Raw genomic sequence first — 17,835 nt, 5'->3', positions numbered from 1 at the left:
AGAATGCAATTCAATGCTTAAAAAATGATACCACAATACAAGTGGGCCTTCAGGGGAAAACAAAGCTGATAAATAAACAGCAGCTTTCACCTCTAAACCTAATAACTTCAATAATCAAGAGATCTAGCCCTGTTAACACACACATGCTGGAAGAACTCAGCAGGCCAGGCAGCATTTACGGAAAAAGAGTACAGTCATGTTTCAGTCCGAGAACCTTCATCTGGACTGGAGAAAAAAGGATGAGGAGTCAGAGGAAGAAGGTGGGGGGAGGGGAGGGAGAAACATAGTGATGGGTGATATTGAGGTGGGGGAAGGGGTGAAGTAAAGAGCTGGGAAGTTCACTGGTGAAAGAGATACAAGCTGGAGAAGGGGGTATCTGATAGGAGAGAAGAGAAGCCCATGGAAGAGCACCACAGGGAGGTATAATGGACAAGTAAGGAGATAAGGTGAGAGAGAGAAATGAGAATTGGGAATTGAGAATGGGGAATGGTGGGGAGACCATTACCAGAAGTTTGAGAAATTGATGTTCATTCCATCAGGTTGGAGGCTAGCCAGATAGAATACAAGGCGTTGCTCCTCTAACCCGAGTGTGGCCTCATCGCAACAGTAGAGGAGGCCATGAACTGACATGTCAGAATGGGAATGGGAAGTGGAATTAAAATGGGTGGCCACTGGGAGATCCTGCTTTTTCTGGCGGACAGATTGATATACAGGAGGCCAGAATGAGAGCACTGGATATAGTAGATGACTGCAACAGACTCACAGATGAAGTGTCGCCTCACCTGGAAGGATGGTTTGGAGCCCTGAATGGTAGTGAGGGAGGTGGTGTAGGGGCAGGTGTAGCACTTGTTCTACTTGCAAGGATAAGTACCGAGAGAGATCAGTAGGGAGGAATTAATGGACAAGGAGGTCATGTAGGGAGCGATCCTTGCAGAAAGTAGAAGTGGGGGGGGGAGAGGGAAGATGTGCTTGGTGGTGGGATCCCTTTGGAGACGGCGGAAGTTACAGAGAATTATGTGCTGGATGCGGAGGCTGATGGGGTGGTAGGTGAGGACAAGAGGAACCCTATCCCTGGTGGAGTGGTGGGAGGATGGGGTGAGGGCAGACGTGCATGAAATGGAAGAGACGCAGTTGAAGGCAGCATTGATGATGGAGGAAGAGAAGTTCTGGAATGAAAAGCCTCATCCCAAGAGCAGATGCAGCGGAGACGGAGGAATTGAGAGAAGGGGATGGCATTTTTACAAGTAACAGTGTGGGAAGAAGTATAGTCCAGGTAGCTGTGAGAGTCAGTGGGTTTATAATAGACATCAATGGATAAGCTGTTTCCAAAGAAAGAGATTGAGAAAAGTTGCACCGTGGAGAGCATTCTGACAGGCTGCATCACTGTCTGGTATGGAGGGGCTACTGCACAGGGCCGAAAGAAGCTGCAGAAGGTCGTAAATCTAGTCAGCTCCATCTTGGGTACTAGCCTACAAAGTATCGAAGACATCTTTAGAAAGCGGTGTCTCAGAAAGGCAGTGTCCATTATTAAAGACCTTCAACACCCAGGGCATGCACTTTTCTCACTGTTACCATCAGGTAGGAGATACAGATGCCTGAAGGCACACACTCAGTGATTCAGGTACAGCTTCTTCCCCTCTGCCATCCGATTCCTAAATAGACTTTTAAGCTTTGGACACTACCTCACTTTCTTTAATATACAGTATTTCTGTCTTTGCACATTTTTAAAAATAATCTGTTCAATATACACAATTGATTTACTTGTTTAGGATGTTTTATTTTATTTATTTATTTTTCCTTGCTCTCAGCTAGATTATGTATTGCATTGAACTGCTGCTGCTAAATTAACAAATTTCACATCACATGCTGTTGATAATAAACCTGATTCTGAGGTGTCAGAAATGGAGCAGGTAAATTTCCAGGCAGGGTGAAGACGACGAGCTCAGCTCTGCATGGGTGCAGGAAGCAGCACCAATGCAGTGGCCAATGTAGCGCGGGAAAAGATCGGGAGTGATACCAGTGCAGGCTTGGAATATAGATTGTTCCACATAGCCGACGAAAAGGCAGGCATAGCTGGGACCCATGCAAGTGAGACTTCCACCCTGCTCTCAAATTTACCTGGTATGGAATATAGAAACAAGCGTGTAATGTTGAAACTTTGAGGCACTGGTGAAGCCTCACTTGGAGCACTGTGAGCAGTTTTGGGCCTCTTATCTAAGAAGGGATGTGCTGACATTGGAGAAGGTTTAAAGGAGGTTCACAAAAATGATTCTGTGATTGAAAGGATCATCATATGAGGAGCATTTGATTGCACTGGGCTTGTACTCACTGGAATTCAGAAGAATGAAGGGGGACTTTACTGAAACCTATCGAATGGTGAAAGGCCTGAAGAGTGGATGTGGAGAGGATGTTTCTTATGGTGGGGGGGGGGTGGGTGTCTATGACTAGACGACACAGCCTCAGAATACAGGAACATTCATTTGGAACTGAGATGAGGAGAAATTTCTTAGCCAGAGTGGTGAATCTGTAGAATTTGTTGACACAGCCAGCTGTGGAGGCCAAGTCATTGGGCATACTTGAGGCAGAGGTTAACAGATTCTTGATTGGTCAAGGCATGAAGGGATACAGGGAGAAGGCAGGAGACTGGGGCTCAGGGGAAAATGGATCAGCCATGATGAAATTGGGAAGCAGACTCAATAGGCCAAATGGCCTAATTCTGCTCTTATATCTTATGGTTGTGTATTGTGCATAATACATTTTTACCACCTCAATTTGATTATAAGACATGATCTGTCTGGATGGCTTGAAAAACCAAGGCTTTTTGCTTTATCTTGTCTATACTACAACAATAAAGCAATACTCAGTATAACACTGCTCATTTGCTCAAAAGCCAAAGTGATAAACATCAACTAACATTGATTTGGCTGCTCCACATGATAAAATCAAGGAAGGTGCACAAGTTCACAAATAAAAATCAGGTGGCAAACAGCTTGATCAAAGCAGCAGCCTCTTACTTGCGGGGAAGAGAATTCCAGAGCTTAGATCCCAGACAACTGAATGATTTCAGATATAAAAAATTGGGTGAAACATGGACATAAATGGTGAGGGGCCATCAAGAATTAGAGGGGTGGAGGGAAATGTGAAGTTAAATACAAGGATGGTGATTGTAAAGTCAAGATTCTGCTGAACAGGGAAACAACGTGGGCCAGAAGTGACATACATAAAAGTCAGGACGGAATTACGAGTCTGGACCAAATACTGCTTTTAAAGACATCTCAGTTAACTCTGCCATTTACCTTTCCATTTAATACTATGTTCTGGCTCCCACACAGGACCGATTGCCTGCTCACCTTGTTACCAGAGGCCTGCAGACAAAAACAAAGCATCTCAGATTAGATCAACCCACCACCCTACTAAAGCAGTCCTTACAACTCTGTCCCACACTAATGCCCCCCTCCCTGCCGCGTCTCACATGAGTGGGTGTCCCTCCAACCCGAGCCTCCCACTGCTCGTCCCCAAACCCCGTCTCATACTCGTGCCCCCTCATTCTGCACCCCGAAACAGAGGTGCCCCTCCCTCAACTGCTGGTCCCTACCCAACTCCGCCCTCCCCTCGTCCCCCAACTGATGGGCTGCCTCTGCATTCTCGACAGCCCGGTGACCAACACGGTTCTTTGGAGAAAGCAAACAACCCGGGCCGCTCACCGTCTCAATATATTCCGCCTTGTTGTACAAGATCTCGCACAACTCCATCGCCGCCTCCGGCCTCAGCTGTCGACTCACGCCCAGCGGAACAGCGAGCACTTCCGGGGCAGGCGAGGCCAAGATGAAAACACCGCGCCTCCCTGTAATTTACTCGCGTACTGCCAACGTCGATGAACATTACTCGACAATACTTGAGCGATTCTTTTTCCTCACAACGGAGCGGATTTCCATGAGTGACGTCCGGCGGCATCCATGATCAGCAGGCCTCCCCGCCGCTCCCTCCGATTGGCTGAGAGGGAGAGCAGGGCCGGCGTTGATTGGTCAGAAGTGGCGGGGCCTTTGTCTGGGGTTCCTGTGTTGATGGAGGACCAGCTGATCATGGAGAGCGGTCTGAAAAGGCCCCTCAGCCTGGAAACGAGAGAGCAGGTGAGCCAGTGCCGAACTCCAGATCATACTCGCGGTAAAACAGAAAGGACCGACATTAATTCTTCCTTTTCGCCCCAGCTCAAGGAACGACTGGCCCTGCTGAAGAAAGAGTATGCAAAGACGGTGTATAAGTTGCAGGTGAATGACATTTCTTTCTTGGAATCGGGGATATCTAAGGGTTTTGAGGAGCTGCTTTTACGATCCTCGAACGCTGGGGTATCTTGTGCCCAAAGTGATTTTCTAGAGCAGTTTGTTTCTGGTCCCAAAGATCAAAGTAAAATGTATTAATCAGAGTACATGCGTGTCACCACATACAACCCTGAGATTCTTTTTCTGCGGGCACACTTCGCAAATGTATAGAACAGTAAATGTAAACTGGAAATCAGGAACTGTAAAGAAAATGTGCAATTGCAGATATAAGTAAATAGCAATAAATAACGAGCATGAAATAATATAACATGCATCAACAAAACAGTCCTTAAATGAGTGTAGTTATCCCCTGAAGAACCTGTGGTTGAGGGGTAGTAACTTTTCTTGAACCTGGTGGTGCGAATCCTGAGGCTTATGTACCTTCTACCTGCTGGCAGCAGTGAGAAAGGAGTATGGCCTGGGGAGGTGAGGATCTTTCATGATGGATGCTGCTTTTCTATGACAACATTTTATGTAGATGTGCTCAATGTTTGGGATCATTTTACCCGTGCTGTACTGGGCTGAATCCACTACCTTTGGTGTGATTTTCTGCTCGGCACCCTTCGCACCACACGTCTATAGAAGTTTGTCAAGGTTTTGATGACATGCCAAGCCCACAAGGAGAGACCAATGGTGCTGAGTCTGTTTCTGTGGAATGAATTGGGTCAAGTGGCCGATACGTTAGTTTTATTTGCGATGGAGGGAGTTGGGGTTTTGAGGTTTGATGTTCTAGCTGCCGTTTTCCAGGTGAACAATCTGTTAGTTTTTGTGTGAGGGAGGGGTTGGGGTTTGCAAGTTTTTGTTTCCTTTTCTTTTTTGTGCTGGGTGTTTGATATCTTTTCATTGAACAACTCCATATTCTTTCTGTATTTCATGGCTGTCTGGAAAAGACAAGTCTCAGTGTTGTATTCTGCATGCATACTTGCTGACAATAAAATAAACCTTAAAGCCTTTAATTTTTAATTGGGGAACATTTAGAAGATAATGGTTATAACATTAAAAGATTTAAAACATCCACACTCACCCCATCTTCCCGCTACTTTAACACTGATAGAGTTCCTCTTGTCCTACCACCCTACGAGTCTCTGCAACTTCCACCATCTCCAAAGGGATCCTATCACCAAAACTCCTCTGCACCTATTTGTCCCCCCACCCCCACGGCTTTCTGTAGGGATCACTCACTCCATGATTTCCTTGTCCATTTGTCCCTCCCCACCAATCTCTCTCTGGGCACTCGGCACTTATCCCTGCAAGTGGCCAAAGGACAGCAACTACCCATAAATCTCCTCCCTCCCCTCCATTCAGGGCCCCAAACAGTCCCTCCGTGTGAGGCAACACTTCACCTACGAATCTGCCAGGGCTGTCTATGGTGTCCAGTGCTCCCCGTGTGGCGAGACCTGTCATAAAGCTGACTGAACTTAAATAAGTAACTGACCAGGACCAGTGGGATGCATCCTCGGATTTTGAGAGAAGTTCAAGAGAAAATCATGGGTATAGTGACTGGTGCTCTTTGAACACAGCATCGCACCAGAGGACCAGATGGTGGCAAATGTTCATTCCTCAATAAAGGAACTAAGAATAATCCCAGCAGCCATAGGCCAGTAAAATAATAATGATCGGAAAGCTTTTAGAAACACTGATCTAGGACAGGATTAATGGGCACCTTGAGGAAAATAAATGAAAGCAAACTAGCACAGATTTATTAAGCTCAATTTGTGTTCAACTCTTGTTAGAATTTTTCATTTACGTAACAGATAGAGTCAATGGTGACACGGTTGTCTTGATGTACGTGGACTTCAAGAAGGCTTTTCTTTGAATGCCTCAAAATAGGCTTATCAGCAAAGCTGAAGCACGTGCATGAAAGAGATGTTAAGCTGGGTGTAAAACTGGCTATCTAGCAGGCAGTAGGGTTCATGGTGAATGGCTGTTCTCATTTTAGACCAGAGGAAGGGGAATAATAGCATTTTTCATGGATCGGAGTTGAGGCCATTGCTTTGATCTATATTAATGACCTATACTTGGGGCATGTGAACAGAGAAAAGGACAATGATAAATTGCAGCAGTCTACAAATAGGCTGAAAGAATAGGCAGATGCTGAGCAGGTCTTGTTAAATGTGGGAAAGGTGAAGTCATGAATCTTGGTAAGAAGAATGAGATGAGACAACATAGACTAAAAGATATTGTTCTTAAAGGGCTGCAGGAGCTGAGGGATCTTGAGATGGGTGTGTTCAAACCATTAAATGTGCAGGGCAGGTTGAGAAATTGGTTAATAAGGTATACTCACTTCTAGGTTTTATGAAAGTTTTGCTCCTCAGAAATCCTTTAAATATCACCCCTCTCACCTTAAACCTATGTTTTAGACTCTCCAAGGTGGGAAAAAGATGATGACTATCTTTCCAACCACCATTTGTTCTCCAAACCATGGGATTTTTGTTCGGCCTTGACCTTTGGGTTCCTGTAGAGCCATTGTTTCAATTGAACAATGCTTTGTGTTTGTGGTTAATTAGCTCCTGGATCTCTTGGTCATTCTCATCAAACTAGGTGTGGTGTTTCCTGTTAAGGGAGCCAAGATTGTCTTAGCTAATTATGATGGGCTTAAAGACAGCCCAGATGCTGTTTCTATTTGACTCCTGTTGGATTGGGGCCATCAGATTGTTTATGAGGTGAAGTATGGATAAAATCCTATCTGTGTGTGCGTCCTAGCTGAGAGGTATCTTTTGGCAAGGGTCAAATATTCAATTCCTCAAAGAATTCCAGTTTTTCAGCCAAGATTTCCCCTTGAGGAACAATGCTGAACTGCCTATTTTATCATGTACCCTGAACTTCCATCCTTATTTATCTCTAACATCTTGACAACCACTGAAGTAAGACGAACTGGCCTGTAATTTCCTGACTTTTGCCTATCTCCCTTCTTAAACAGTGGAGTGACATTTGTGATTTTCCAGTCCTCTGGAACCATTCCAGAATCTAGTGATTCTTGAAACATCATTACTAATGCCTCCACAATCTCCTCATCTATCTCTTTTAGAACTCTGGGGTGTAGTCCATCTGGTTCAGGTGACTTATGTACTTTCAGACCTTTCAGCTTTCCAAGTATTTTCTCCATATAAACAACAATTGCTCTCACTTCTGCCCTTTGACCCTCTCGAATTTCTGGCATGCTGCTGGAGTCATCCACGGCGAAGATTGACACAAAATACTTATTCAGTTTTCCTGCCATTTCCTCTTCTCCAGGGTCATTTTCCAGTGGTCTGATGTCCGCTCTTGCCTCTCTTTTACGCTTTATATAGCTGTAAAAACTTTTGGTATCCTCGTTTATATTATTGGCTTACCTTACCTTTATATTCCATCTTTTCTCTTAATCCTTTTTTTAGTTGCCTTCTGTTGGTTTTTGAGAGTTTCCCAATCCTCTAGCTGCCCAATAATTTTTGCTATATTGCATGCCCTCTCTTTTGCTTTTATGCTGTCTTTAACTTCCCTTGTCAGCCACGGTTGCCTCATCTCCACTTTAGAATGCTGCTTCTTCTTTGGGATGAACTGATCTTGTGCCTTCCGAATTACTCGCAGAAGCTCCAGTCTGTGCTGCTGTACAGTAAAGGATAAGTTACAGTAGTCAATTAATCCACTAGCATGTCTTTGGAATACGGAAGGAAAGCTGACAATCTGAAGGAAACCCTGGCAGTAACAGAGAGGATATACAAACTCCACGTGAACTGCATCTGAGATCAGGGTAGAAAATAGCTCCCTGGAGTGATGAGACAGCGTAAAAAGCGTTATGTAAATGGAAAACCTTTTATATTTTGCCTAGCTATTACTGCATTTGGGTGAGGTACCTTCATTTTAAAACCAAGTTTCATTAATATAACATCATTTATGTACGTTAAGGTCAACCAGCATTGACCTGAGCAGAGAGCTTAGTGATTCCAGAAAAAAAAGTGAAAATGCTCATAGCATTGAGCATGTGTTTTAAAAAAAAACTTTTGTGGTTCTGAAGATGAAAACATTGCATCCAGTAAACGCTAGATAAAATAACTTTTAAGATGTTTTGATACTGAATGGAAGAACGTTGTGGGTGCTGTTGAACCTCTTGCCCACCTGAATAGCTGCATGTGGCTTCAGTTTAAAAACACTTTAATATTGCAGTAAGATGAAAGCATATTTTATACCTGATAATATTTTGTAATGTTTTCTGCAATAGTTCAAATAATTTGGTGATGAGGTGCTCTTCTGTTGAGTATAGAATAGAAATCGATCAGAGTAACTTTCACCAAGTTATAAAATCCTTAGATGGACGATGTTTGAGCAATAGTTCCATGCCAGCTTTTCAGAACTATCTATTCCATGTACAATGTATTTATGTTGACCATATGATATTTATCCCTTATTTTCTACCTTTAGTGTGCAGAGAAAGCTGAGAGGATACAGAATCATGTTAAAAAAAACATTGCACATCAGAACTGGCTGCAGGAAGAACAGAGCACATCGCAGCTGACAGTGGGTAGGTCCACAGTAAAATGGTTTCAGCCTCACACTGGATTGTGCCTTTTCATTGATATTTCATTTATGATGGGCCACGGTGAAGAATTTTCTTAAGTTCCCATGTTCCAGCGAGGAGTGTTAACCCTAAAGGGCATATGCAGGCTGTATAACTGAATGCGTACAGCCAACCTGCTCCTCAACTGTCCTATGTTTGGCTTTCTATGTAATGCATGTATGTACTGATGTCTGCGTTAAGGGTGTGGAGTTGTAAGCTAATGCACTGAGGGGAACACCTTTGCTTTCTGTTCTATTAATCCTGTTTCTTTGCTGATTAACTAACTTGCGTTTCCTAACTTACGCTTTTCACAATTTGAGGCCCGTTCCCTGTATGGTTCTTTTGTCAGTAAGATGTTTATGTCCCTGTTTCATTCTGTTTCTCTGAAGGGTTAGGAAAGGATCTAATGTGTCTTTCTTGATTCTTTTTAAGGAAATGAATATCCCTCTATTTTGGGGACATATTGGTCCAGCTCTCCTTTTAAGGAAAGTCAAGTTCCAGCAGAAGAAAGCAAGGAAAAGAATTCTACCATAACCTTCAGCATTGAGCCAGAAATTATTAAGCATTCAAATGAGTCTTTAATGGGCACCTGCAAAAGTGTTGACTCTTCAGCTCAACCCTGCAGTCCTGCAGCTGAAGAAATTAATCCCATCACAAGGACAGAAGGAGGAGTTCAAAGTCGTCTGAAACTAAGAAAAAAGAGGTCATGCAAAGTATTGAAAAGAGCGTGTGAATTAACCAGTGAGTCAGATGAACCTTTGGCTGCCAGTGGAGAGCCTTGTGTTAAAAAAATGGAAACACTGGATCCACTCATCAGTAACAGAGTTAATGTCCCCCAGATTCTTGATAGATGTGTTGAAGAGAACACAAAGCTCGATGCACTCCCCCGATCTGAGGGGAACTCAGCATTGTTAATGAATGGAGCACAGGAAATAGAAGATAATTGTGTGATTACACCCAACACAAGACTAGCAAGTGACTCTAATTCTCACTGTCCTGAAGGCAAGTCCTCAGGAGGGCCGATGTGCAATAATGAAGCTTGCTCTTCAGCAGTGGCAACTGAAGATGCTACGCTGCCAGAAGCAAAGCCAAATTGCTCTAAGGACCCTAGTGAAGCTTCTGAATCCAACCTTAAGGATGAGAGAGTTGTAGTAGAACCAGGTGAGCAGCAAGCAGCTACCACTGTGTGTAGGTCTCCGGGAAATAGCCCACTGAAGTCTTGTACACTTGTTGAAGGACTTATCTTTCCTGTCGAGTACTACGTTCGGACAACTCGCCAAATGGCCAGTTGTCAGCGACAGGTGGATCTGGACGCAGTGATTCATAACCAGTTGGGAAAGTCCAGAAATGGGGGGAAAGGAAGACCCAGGAAATCCACACATAACCAGAGCAGTCCTGTAGAAGGCACCCCAAAGGGTGAAGCAGAAACCTGTGATACGTTGTTACTTTTTAATAGTCAGGAAGGTGGTGCCAGAGAATCTGGTTCAACTTCCTTGCAGCCTACCCTGCAAGATCGTTGTAATGTGAGTGATAATTCCCAGAGCACTAAATCAAGCCAAAGGAAAGGAAGAAAAAGAGGTAGAAGAGAAAGTACTAAGTTCCAGCTGACTGATTTTCCACAGAAGTCTGTGGAGAAGAATTCAAATGACCACAGAGTTCCCAGCGATGTTCAGATTGCTCTGCCTTCTGATGTTCAGGTTGAAGGTGACGTCAAGAGGAATGAAATTAATACATGCCAGACAATGCCTGACTCTAATGAACTCGATGGAGAAACTGAAAATAACATGGATAGTCATCACTTTTCGGGGACTACTAACTTCACTCTGAAGAATTCCAGCCCATTGCAAAACAAAGCCAATGAACAAGTAGAACCACTGCAGAAATCTAACGCAATTCAGACTAATGATGTGTTGATAAAACCTTGTAAAGAAGACACAAATGATCTGTTGATAGCACAAGTTAAATCTGCAGTGAGTATGCCTGAGCTATCAAGCACAAATAGTGATATTGACAGTCAGGACATGATCCCGGAAACTCAGCAGGATTCTTCTGATGACACCGCCTTGAAGCGGCGTTTAAATGACACAAGGTGGTCACTTCCATTGGGGGTTGGTTTGGACCGAGAGCAGACAGAGTTGCCAGTGTCTCAGCCCAGGAGGAGAGTGAAGCTCTCAGGAGGTGAGCACCGAATACACTGTGGTTTGTTGGACTTGAATTGATTTGACTGCTAGTCTCATGCATGATTTGCTCTGAAAGCAAAGCTCATTTATTTTTGATTAGAAAAAAGTAAAAAAGAACTTTTATTTTCATACAATTTTGCATATTCTCTGAAAAACACTTCACGGCCACTGGAAGCCTTTAAGTATAGTGACTGTTCTCTACAGACATTGTGTCTAAAACCAGAGAGGTTCAAATAATCCACAAGAGAGCAGAAAATAGAATGGTTCAGTGTGTCATCTAAGAGAGTAAGCACACATTGCCATTTAATCAGTCCCTGGAAGTATGACAGTCTATTTTCTACCTAATCCAAAAGTCAATTGTATTTTTCTCTTCAATAAATATGCAATAGGATTTCTTTAAAGAAAAAATGAGATCTCTATAGAACCATTACCATTAGTTGGGAGAATGAATTCAACAAGCGTGAGGTAGTGTTGCAGCTCTATAAAACTGGCTAGACCACACTTGGGGTCTCGTGTTCAGTTCTGGTCATCTCATAATAGGAAGGATGTGGAAGTTTTAGGGAGGGTGCAGAGGAGATTCACCAGGGTGCTGCCTGGATTACAGAGCCTGTTTTATGAGAAAAGGTTGAATAAGCTAGGACTTTTCTCTTTGGACTGAAGGAGGATGAGAGGTGTATAAGATGATAAGAGGCATAGATAGAGTGGACAGCCCATGCCTCTGTCCCAGGATGGCAGTGATTAATACAAAGAGGGGTATGGGGGGGGTATGTCAGCAGTAGGTTTTTACACAGAGAGTGGTAAGTACATGGAACGCATTGCCAGGGACGTGGTAGAGGCAGACGTACAGTATTTGGGACATTGAAGGGACACTTTGATAGACACATGGATGATAGAAAAATGGAGGGTTATGTGGGAGGGAAGGGTTCGATTGACCTGAAAGCAGGTTAAAAAGGTGGCACAACATCAGAGCCAAAGGGCTTGTACTCTGCTATACTGTTTATCTTCTGTTACAATTCTGAAGATGTTCTTTTATGGTTCCTACAGACACTAAATCTAAATGATTAGAAGCTGGAAACCTGCACTATTTATTATTTATTTTTATTTAGAAAGACTGCTCAGAACAGGCCCTTCTGGTCCAACGAGCCACGCTGCCCAATAACCCACCTATAACACTAGCCTAATCACAGGATGATTTACAATGACCAATTCACCCAACCAGTGCATCTTTGGACTGTGGGAGGAAACTGGAGCACCCGAAGGAAACCCACAGGGAGAATCTACAAACTCCTTACAGACAGTGTGGGAATTGAACTCTGGAACGCCCTGAGCGGTCTTTTAAAAGATCTCAGTGAAAGCATAATACATTGACTACACTGTGGGATGGTGGGTGTTGTATGAAAATTCCCAGAGATAAATACTTTAAAACTTTTTAGAGAATGCTTATCTCAGCATATGCTCTCCCTATTAAATAATTTACCTTATTTTCCTTTTTGTGCAGGAATCCTATTAAGAATAAACTATAGTACAGTTGTGGGTAGGCTATTTGGCTCAAACGGTCTTTTCCTGCCTGCCAGTTTTCTACTAACCTTTCTGCTTTCTGAAGTAATGGAAGTTGTACTGTCCCAATAGGTAATAGCTATCGTAGAACACATGGAAGTTCCAGGAAGATCACTAAGAGATCTAAATACAGGACACTAGTGTGTTCAGAACCATTACTCGCTGTTAAAAAAACTATCGTCAAAAGGTTATTTCACAACCAGGAAGTCCAAGATTTTGACCTTCCAGAGGAGGATTACGGTCAGCTTAAAGAAAAGCTAAGAACAGAAGCATTAAAAAAATCTCTCGTGGAGAAGAATAATTGGGACACAGCGCCCGGAAAAGGATCATGTGCACTAGAAACTACAGAGAACATTGAGGAATCCCACCCACAAAGTAAGATGGCTTAGTTCTAAATTTCTAAGGCAAGTGCTTCCAATATTCTAATGCAAATAGTTAGCAGTTGAAATGGCTTTTCTTTCGTCTCTGTTTAGCTTTTTTCTTTGTCTGCCAAGTTAGCCTTTTCAATAAGTTTACATACTTTAAACAGTAGTACTTCATTCTGATAAGCTAATTGGCCCCAGTATATACAAAGCACACTCTACACGGCTCACTGTCTTTGTACATATTAAATACAGGCAATTTACTGTGAAGTGTACGATCTCTAATAGCTTGGTATAATCTTCGAACAGTGGCAGATTACACAAACTTAAAGTTGGATTCAGTTGATTGCTCCTCCTTCAGAAACTGAAGTTTGAAATTTACATTTGAGATTAGTTAAGCTCCACCTGGAGTTCTAATAACAGCAAGAAAAAATATAATTTGCTGCATGTACAGTTTGTGTGCAGTCCACTTGTGAGGCCATAAGTTCAGTTGTAAAAATAAATGAGACAATCGGATTAATGAGTAGTGTATTACTACAGTGGTGAAGTAGTTACAAGTACTGGCAAAGTAAAAGTATGGATCTTTTACAAATTTGTCGATTATTTTAAGTGAGGTGTAAACCCAATGATGGATGAATTAATGCACGTTGTGTTTTTCAACCCATTGTCTCCAGCGTCTCTGTGTTGCACGGAACTTTCCAGGACCCCCGAAAGGCCAGAGAACAACATTAACTCTCGCGTTCAGAAAATTCCAAAAAACACATCTGGCCGTACGCCATCTTCCAGCATTCTGCTTTCAACTCCACAGGCTACGAGTGACCATCAACATGACCAATATGCAGGTAGCCCTGCTTTCCCTTCACTTGGCTTCACTCCTGTCTCCGGTGCCTCTGGGTGTTCTCCAGTATTTTCCCAAAGGAGTTACGGAAACTCGAATTCACCTCAAACTGCCGCATTGTTACATGGGCTGGAAGATGTGGGGAATTGTGAACAGAGATCCCAGTCAGCTGTTGGAAAAGCATCACAGCCACATTTGACTCAGCCCTCTCCGACAATAAAGGAAGGCAGTCCATGTGCTTTCTCTGGAAGGGATCTTTTAAATAATAAGGATGAGGAGGAGGACCTCAACTACAAATGTGGAACGACCGTCAGCCAACAAGAGATGCCAAGTGATGATTATACCGAGGAAGTTTCAAAAGTGGTCGTTGAAGAGGTAACTATTTTGCTGTAATGTTTTAGTATGGTGGTGCAATCTGTGACTGGGCTCTGACAGCATTTATAGGCCATTTCTAATTGTCTTTTAACTAAACGTTTGATGTGTCATTTCAGAGGACATTTAAGCGTCTGTGGGTCTGGAGTTGCATTTAGCCAGACCAGGTGAGGATGTAAGATTTCCTTCTCTGAGGGAAATAAATACACCAGGTCAGAACATTGAACAGTAGAGCACATTACAGGAACTTCGGCTCGCTATGTTGTGCTGACCTATATAAACCTACTCCACAATCAGTTTTACCCTTCCCTCCTACACAGAGCTTGCCTTGTATCTGTCCAAACAGATCAAATAATTTCTCTGTATGCTTCCTGTCCTGCTAGGGATGTCCTTTTTGTATTGTTTTAGTCACAGGTTTCCAACATGTGCGGTGTTATTTTTGCTTTCATTTTAGTTTTATTAGCTGTATCTGTAAAGAGGAGCTCTGCAATCTTTTGATAAGTATAAGATTTCATGGTTTCCAAATCTTTTCACTAATGTTGTGAATTTTTATTTGTAGAAGGATGATGGCTTGTCTCCAGCTCTTGCCACCATGAAATTAGAGCAAAAATTGGAAAAGCGGGTGTTACAATTAATCTCCAAGATACAGGTTAGTGAATACTGATGAGCACTGAAAGACAAATCAGATGATCCAGATTTTGCTGAGCAAGGCTCTTTGCTTAAGTACCCTAATTGTCATAGATTTAAATGGTTGAGACCTGCAAGGCTGAGTTTGCTGGATTTAGTCAGTAAGATCCTACAAAATGCCAGGGTCTTATGTTAAGTAATTTGATTATCTTGCCCAAAACAAAAAGATAAGCTTAGCAACTACAGGACAAACACTTTAACTTTGAAACATGGAAACATTCTTAGCTATGGTGTCTGGGTGATTGGAGTGGGACAGGCTGTATTGGTGATGTTCACTCCCAGGAACTCAAAGCTCCCAACCCCCTCAATCTCAGCACCATTGATGTAAACAAGAGCATGTGCACTGACCATCGGCCCTCCTGAAATCAATAACTGGCTCTTATTTCTTTGGCACAGAGGGAAAGTGCTTCAAAGGTACATTTAATGTCAGAGAACTGTATACAGTATACATCCTGAAATGCTTTTTCCTCACAACCATCCACAAAAGCAGAGGAGTGCCCCCAAAGAATGAATGACAGTTAAATGTTAGAACCCCAGAGTCCCCCCGGCTCCCCTCCCTCCCGCAGGTAAGCACCAGCCTCCCCATGGCAAAAAAGAGCATCGGCATCCGCCACCGAGCATTCAAGCGTGAGCAAGGCAACAGCAAAGACACAGACTTGCAATACCCCAAAGACTACTTGTTCACCTGGTATTTGACATACCATAGGCTCTCTCTCTCTCTCTCCCTAATAAGGGAGAAAGAGATGTGTCCGTTTCACAGTGAGAGGGGAGACATAACAAATAACTCGCTGGTTTACAATGTTAAAAGTCCATTGCGTCGCTTTTCCCGACCTCTGTGCCCAAAGATCTCGGGTCTCAGGGCACACAGCCTTAGATCTTCCATCTCCCACGACACACCGACCTCTGATTCCCCCATCTCCAGAGCCACGAAATCTCTGTCCTCCGAAGGTGAGCTGAGCTCTTAGGCCATGCCATTAGTGTGCTGAATAACGGCCATCATGAAACCCCCGAGAGCGGGTCCCATTCCCGCAAAGAACCGTAGGCAGCGTGTAACACCAGGTCAGGATCTTCAAAAGAACCCTGAAAGGGAAATAGAGATATTAAAGATGGAAATAGAGCTGCTTCCAAAGATGCAAGCAGAGGAGTTGCCGTTAGGCACCATCGTCCTCCTAAGCTCCTCCTTTCTGATTGTTGTATTGACACCATGTCACTAGGCTGTCTATGTCCTTCCTGCACTCCAAGTGATACAAGCCACTACAGTGGTGTTGTCTCTGAAAATGAAGTAAAAGTGAGAATGTAGGTAATAAATCTTGGGCAACACGCAAAACGATGGAAGAACGCAGCAAATCGGGGATCGTCTGTGAAATAGGCAGTTGTGGTTTCAGGCTGAGACCCTTCATCTGGACTGAAAGATAAAGGGAGATACCATCGGTCTGTAGTCTCTTTTGACTCCATACACAATTTTGGCTTTGTCAATGGGGAAATGGGGTGCAAAAGCAGAAAAGTTTATTTATTTAGAGTTCCAGTCCTTACAATGACCAGTTAAGTTATGCTAAAGCTTTGAAAAACTGCTCAACCTCAAATGGAGCATTACAGTTGTCACGTAGGAAGGATATGAAGACATTAGAGAGGTCCAGAATAAATTAATGCGAATTGTTTCTGGGATAAGGGACTATAGTTACAAGGGTAGATTTAAGGGGCTGCATCTGCTTTCTTTGGACAAAAGAATGTTGAGGGTAGGTGAGCAGAACAAATGCAAATATGTATTTGCTCTGGTGCAAACACAGTGCCTTTTTTTATCACGAGTGTTCTTTCCATGGCTACCCTTAATTTTGCAGTAGGTACTTTTTTCATGGTTTGCATGTTGAGGGAAAGGACACTATCCAGGTAAACCAGTTTTGCTGCTGGCATGAGACATCTATGCAAAGGTTCATCAGTCTCGGGAGGATGAGTAGTGTTATCTTTGTTTATAGAATCCGTCCACGTCCTGCATTATTGATTTGTGCACGGTATTTTGGACTGTGAAAGAGACCAGAACTTTGTGTATTGCCTGTGCCTGTGAAACAGCAGTGTTCCTGTGGGCCCCACAGCAGCTGAACCAGTGGATTAACATCGGTACTTGGATCTTTGATAAGGTAGATGCCCATCCTTTCCTCATTGTTATAAATTAGAGTAATCTGATGTCAGGTATTCGATGCTGAATGATTGCATTTGGTTAGCTTAAAATAAAATGTTTAATCCCAAATATTTAATTTTACAGAATCATGAATACTGTGTTGAATTTATCTTTTTTTTTCTTTGACATCTGTGGAAGCCTGCACACTGAGCCAGCTAATGAAATTCTTTCATAAACAATGGGCTCTCACCAAAAGATTGGAGCATTGTGATTAATAAACAATATTGTTCCAACAAGTCTAAACCCTGGATTCATTTCTTCCCTGAACAAAGCTCTTACATCCAAGCTTCCCATTCACCTTAGTTGGGAGAAGTCTTCTATCTATTGAGCTCCTCATGATTATTACACTTTTAAAAAGTCCTGGATAACACAAACCAGGATTACACAAGAAACTCTGGAATTAAACATGAAATATTTAAAAGACCTACTCTAGTTCCCAAACTTTAGTGGACATCAACAAAATAGACTTCTATTGTATCTAAAACGCCTTTATAAACTTTACTGTTACAGTATATTTAAAGTATTTGAGACAAACCAGACTTTGGTATTCAGCACACAGTTTTTGATCACCAGACTGATATCTGTGGCAGGCAGAGCAGGTAACCATATGCGTAGCCACTAACTCATCCGTCGTATCCCTAATGTGAATCATGGCCATACTGAGTCATCTGTGAAGATAGATAAAAGGAGGCCAGAGATTTGCTATCCTCCTGTCCCTCGAAATATCTACAATGTATGTAAGAGTTCTGCTAGATACTTTTCTGCAGCAAAGAGGCTACAATTAGGAACCCCATTGTGCATCTTAAAATC

General features: G+C 42.9%; 2 protein-coding genes across 4 annotated transcripts in view; one reads left to right on the top strand and one right to left on the bottom strand.

The window, feature by feature from the left end:
* The window catches only part of dctn5 (dynactin 5), a 27,591-nt gene extending 23,608 nt beyond the window's left edge, over positions 1-3,983 (bottom strand). Inside the window, exons 1-2 of one of the 2 annotated variants that reach the window (XM_072268455.1) lie at positions 3,705-3,983; positions 3,297-3,365 (exon numbers count right to left, since the gene is read on the bottom strand). In XM_072268455.1, coding sequence (XP_072124556.1) covers positions 3,297-3,365; positions 3,705-3,752 — 117 coding nt within the window. In that variant the 5' untranslated portion in view covers positions 3,753-3,983. The remainder of the gene's footprint in view (positions 1-3,296; positions 3,366-3,704) is intronic. The other variant, XM_072268454.1, reaches the window with a different exon arrangement.
* Positions 3,816-17,835, top strand: part of palb2 (partner and localizer of BRCA2) — a 27,249-nt gene continuing 13,229 nt past the window's right edge. The window contains exons 1-8 of one of the 2 annotated variants that reach the window (XM_072268453.1): positions 3,816-4,130; positions 4,209-4,268; positions 8,718-8,817; positions 9,286-11,031; positions 12,663-12,965; positions 13,627-14,165; positions 14,722-14,811; positions 16,823-16,984. In XM_072268453.1, coding sequence (XP_072124554.1) covers positions 3,957-4,130; positions 4,209-4,268; positions 8,718-8,817; positions 9,286-11,031; positions 12,663-12,965; positions 13,627-14,165; positions 14,722-14,811; positions 16,823-16,984 — 3,174 coding nt within the window. In that variant the 5' untranslated portion in view covers positions 3,816-3,956. Of the gene's footprint in view, positions 4,269-8,717; positions 8,818-9,285; positions 11,032-12,662; positions 12,966-13,626; positions 14,166-14,721; positions 14,812-16,822; positions 16,985-17,835 lie in introns of both variants that reach the window. The other variant, XM_072268452.1, reaches the window with a different exon arrangement.

The sequence above is a fragment of the Mobula birostris genome, chromosome 9 (genome assembly GCF_030028105.1).
Source record: "Mobula birostris isolate sMobBir1 chromosome 9, sMobBir1.hap1, whole genome shotgun sequence".
Taxonomy (NCBI): Eukaryota; Metazoa; Chordata; class Chondrichthyes; order Myliobatiformes; family Myliobatidae; genus Mobula; species Mobula birostris.
This window is presented reverse-complemented; position numbering and strand designations above follow the sequence as displayed.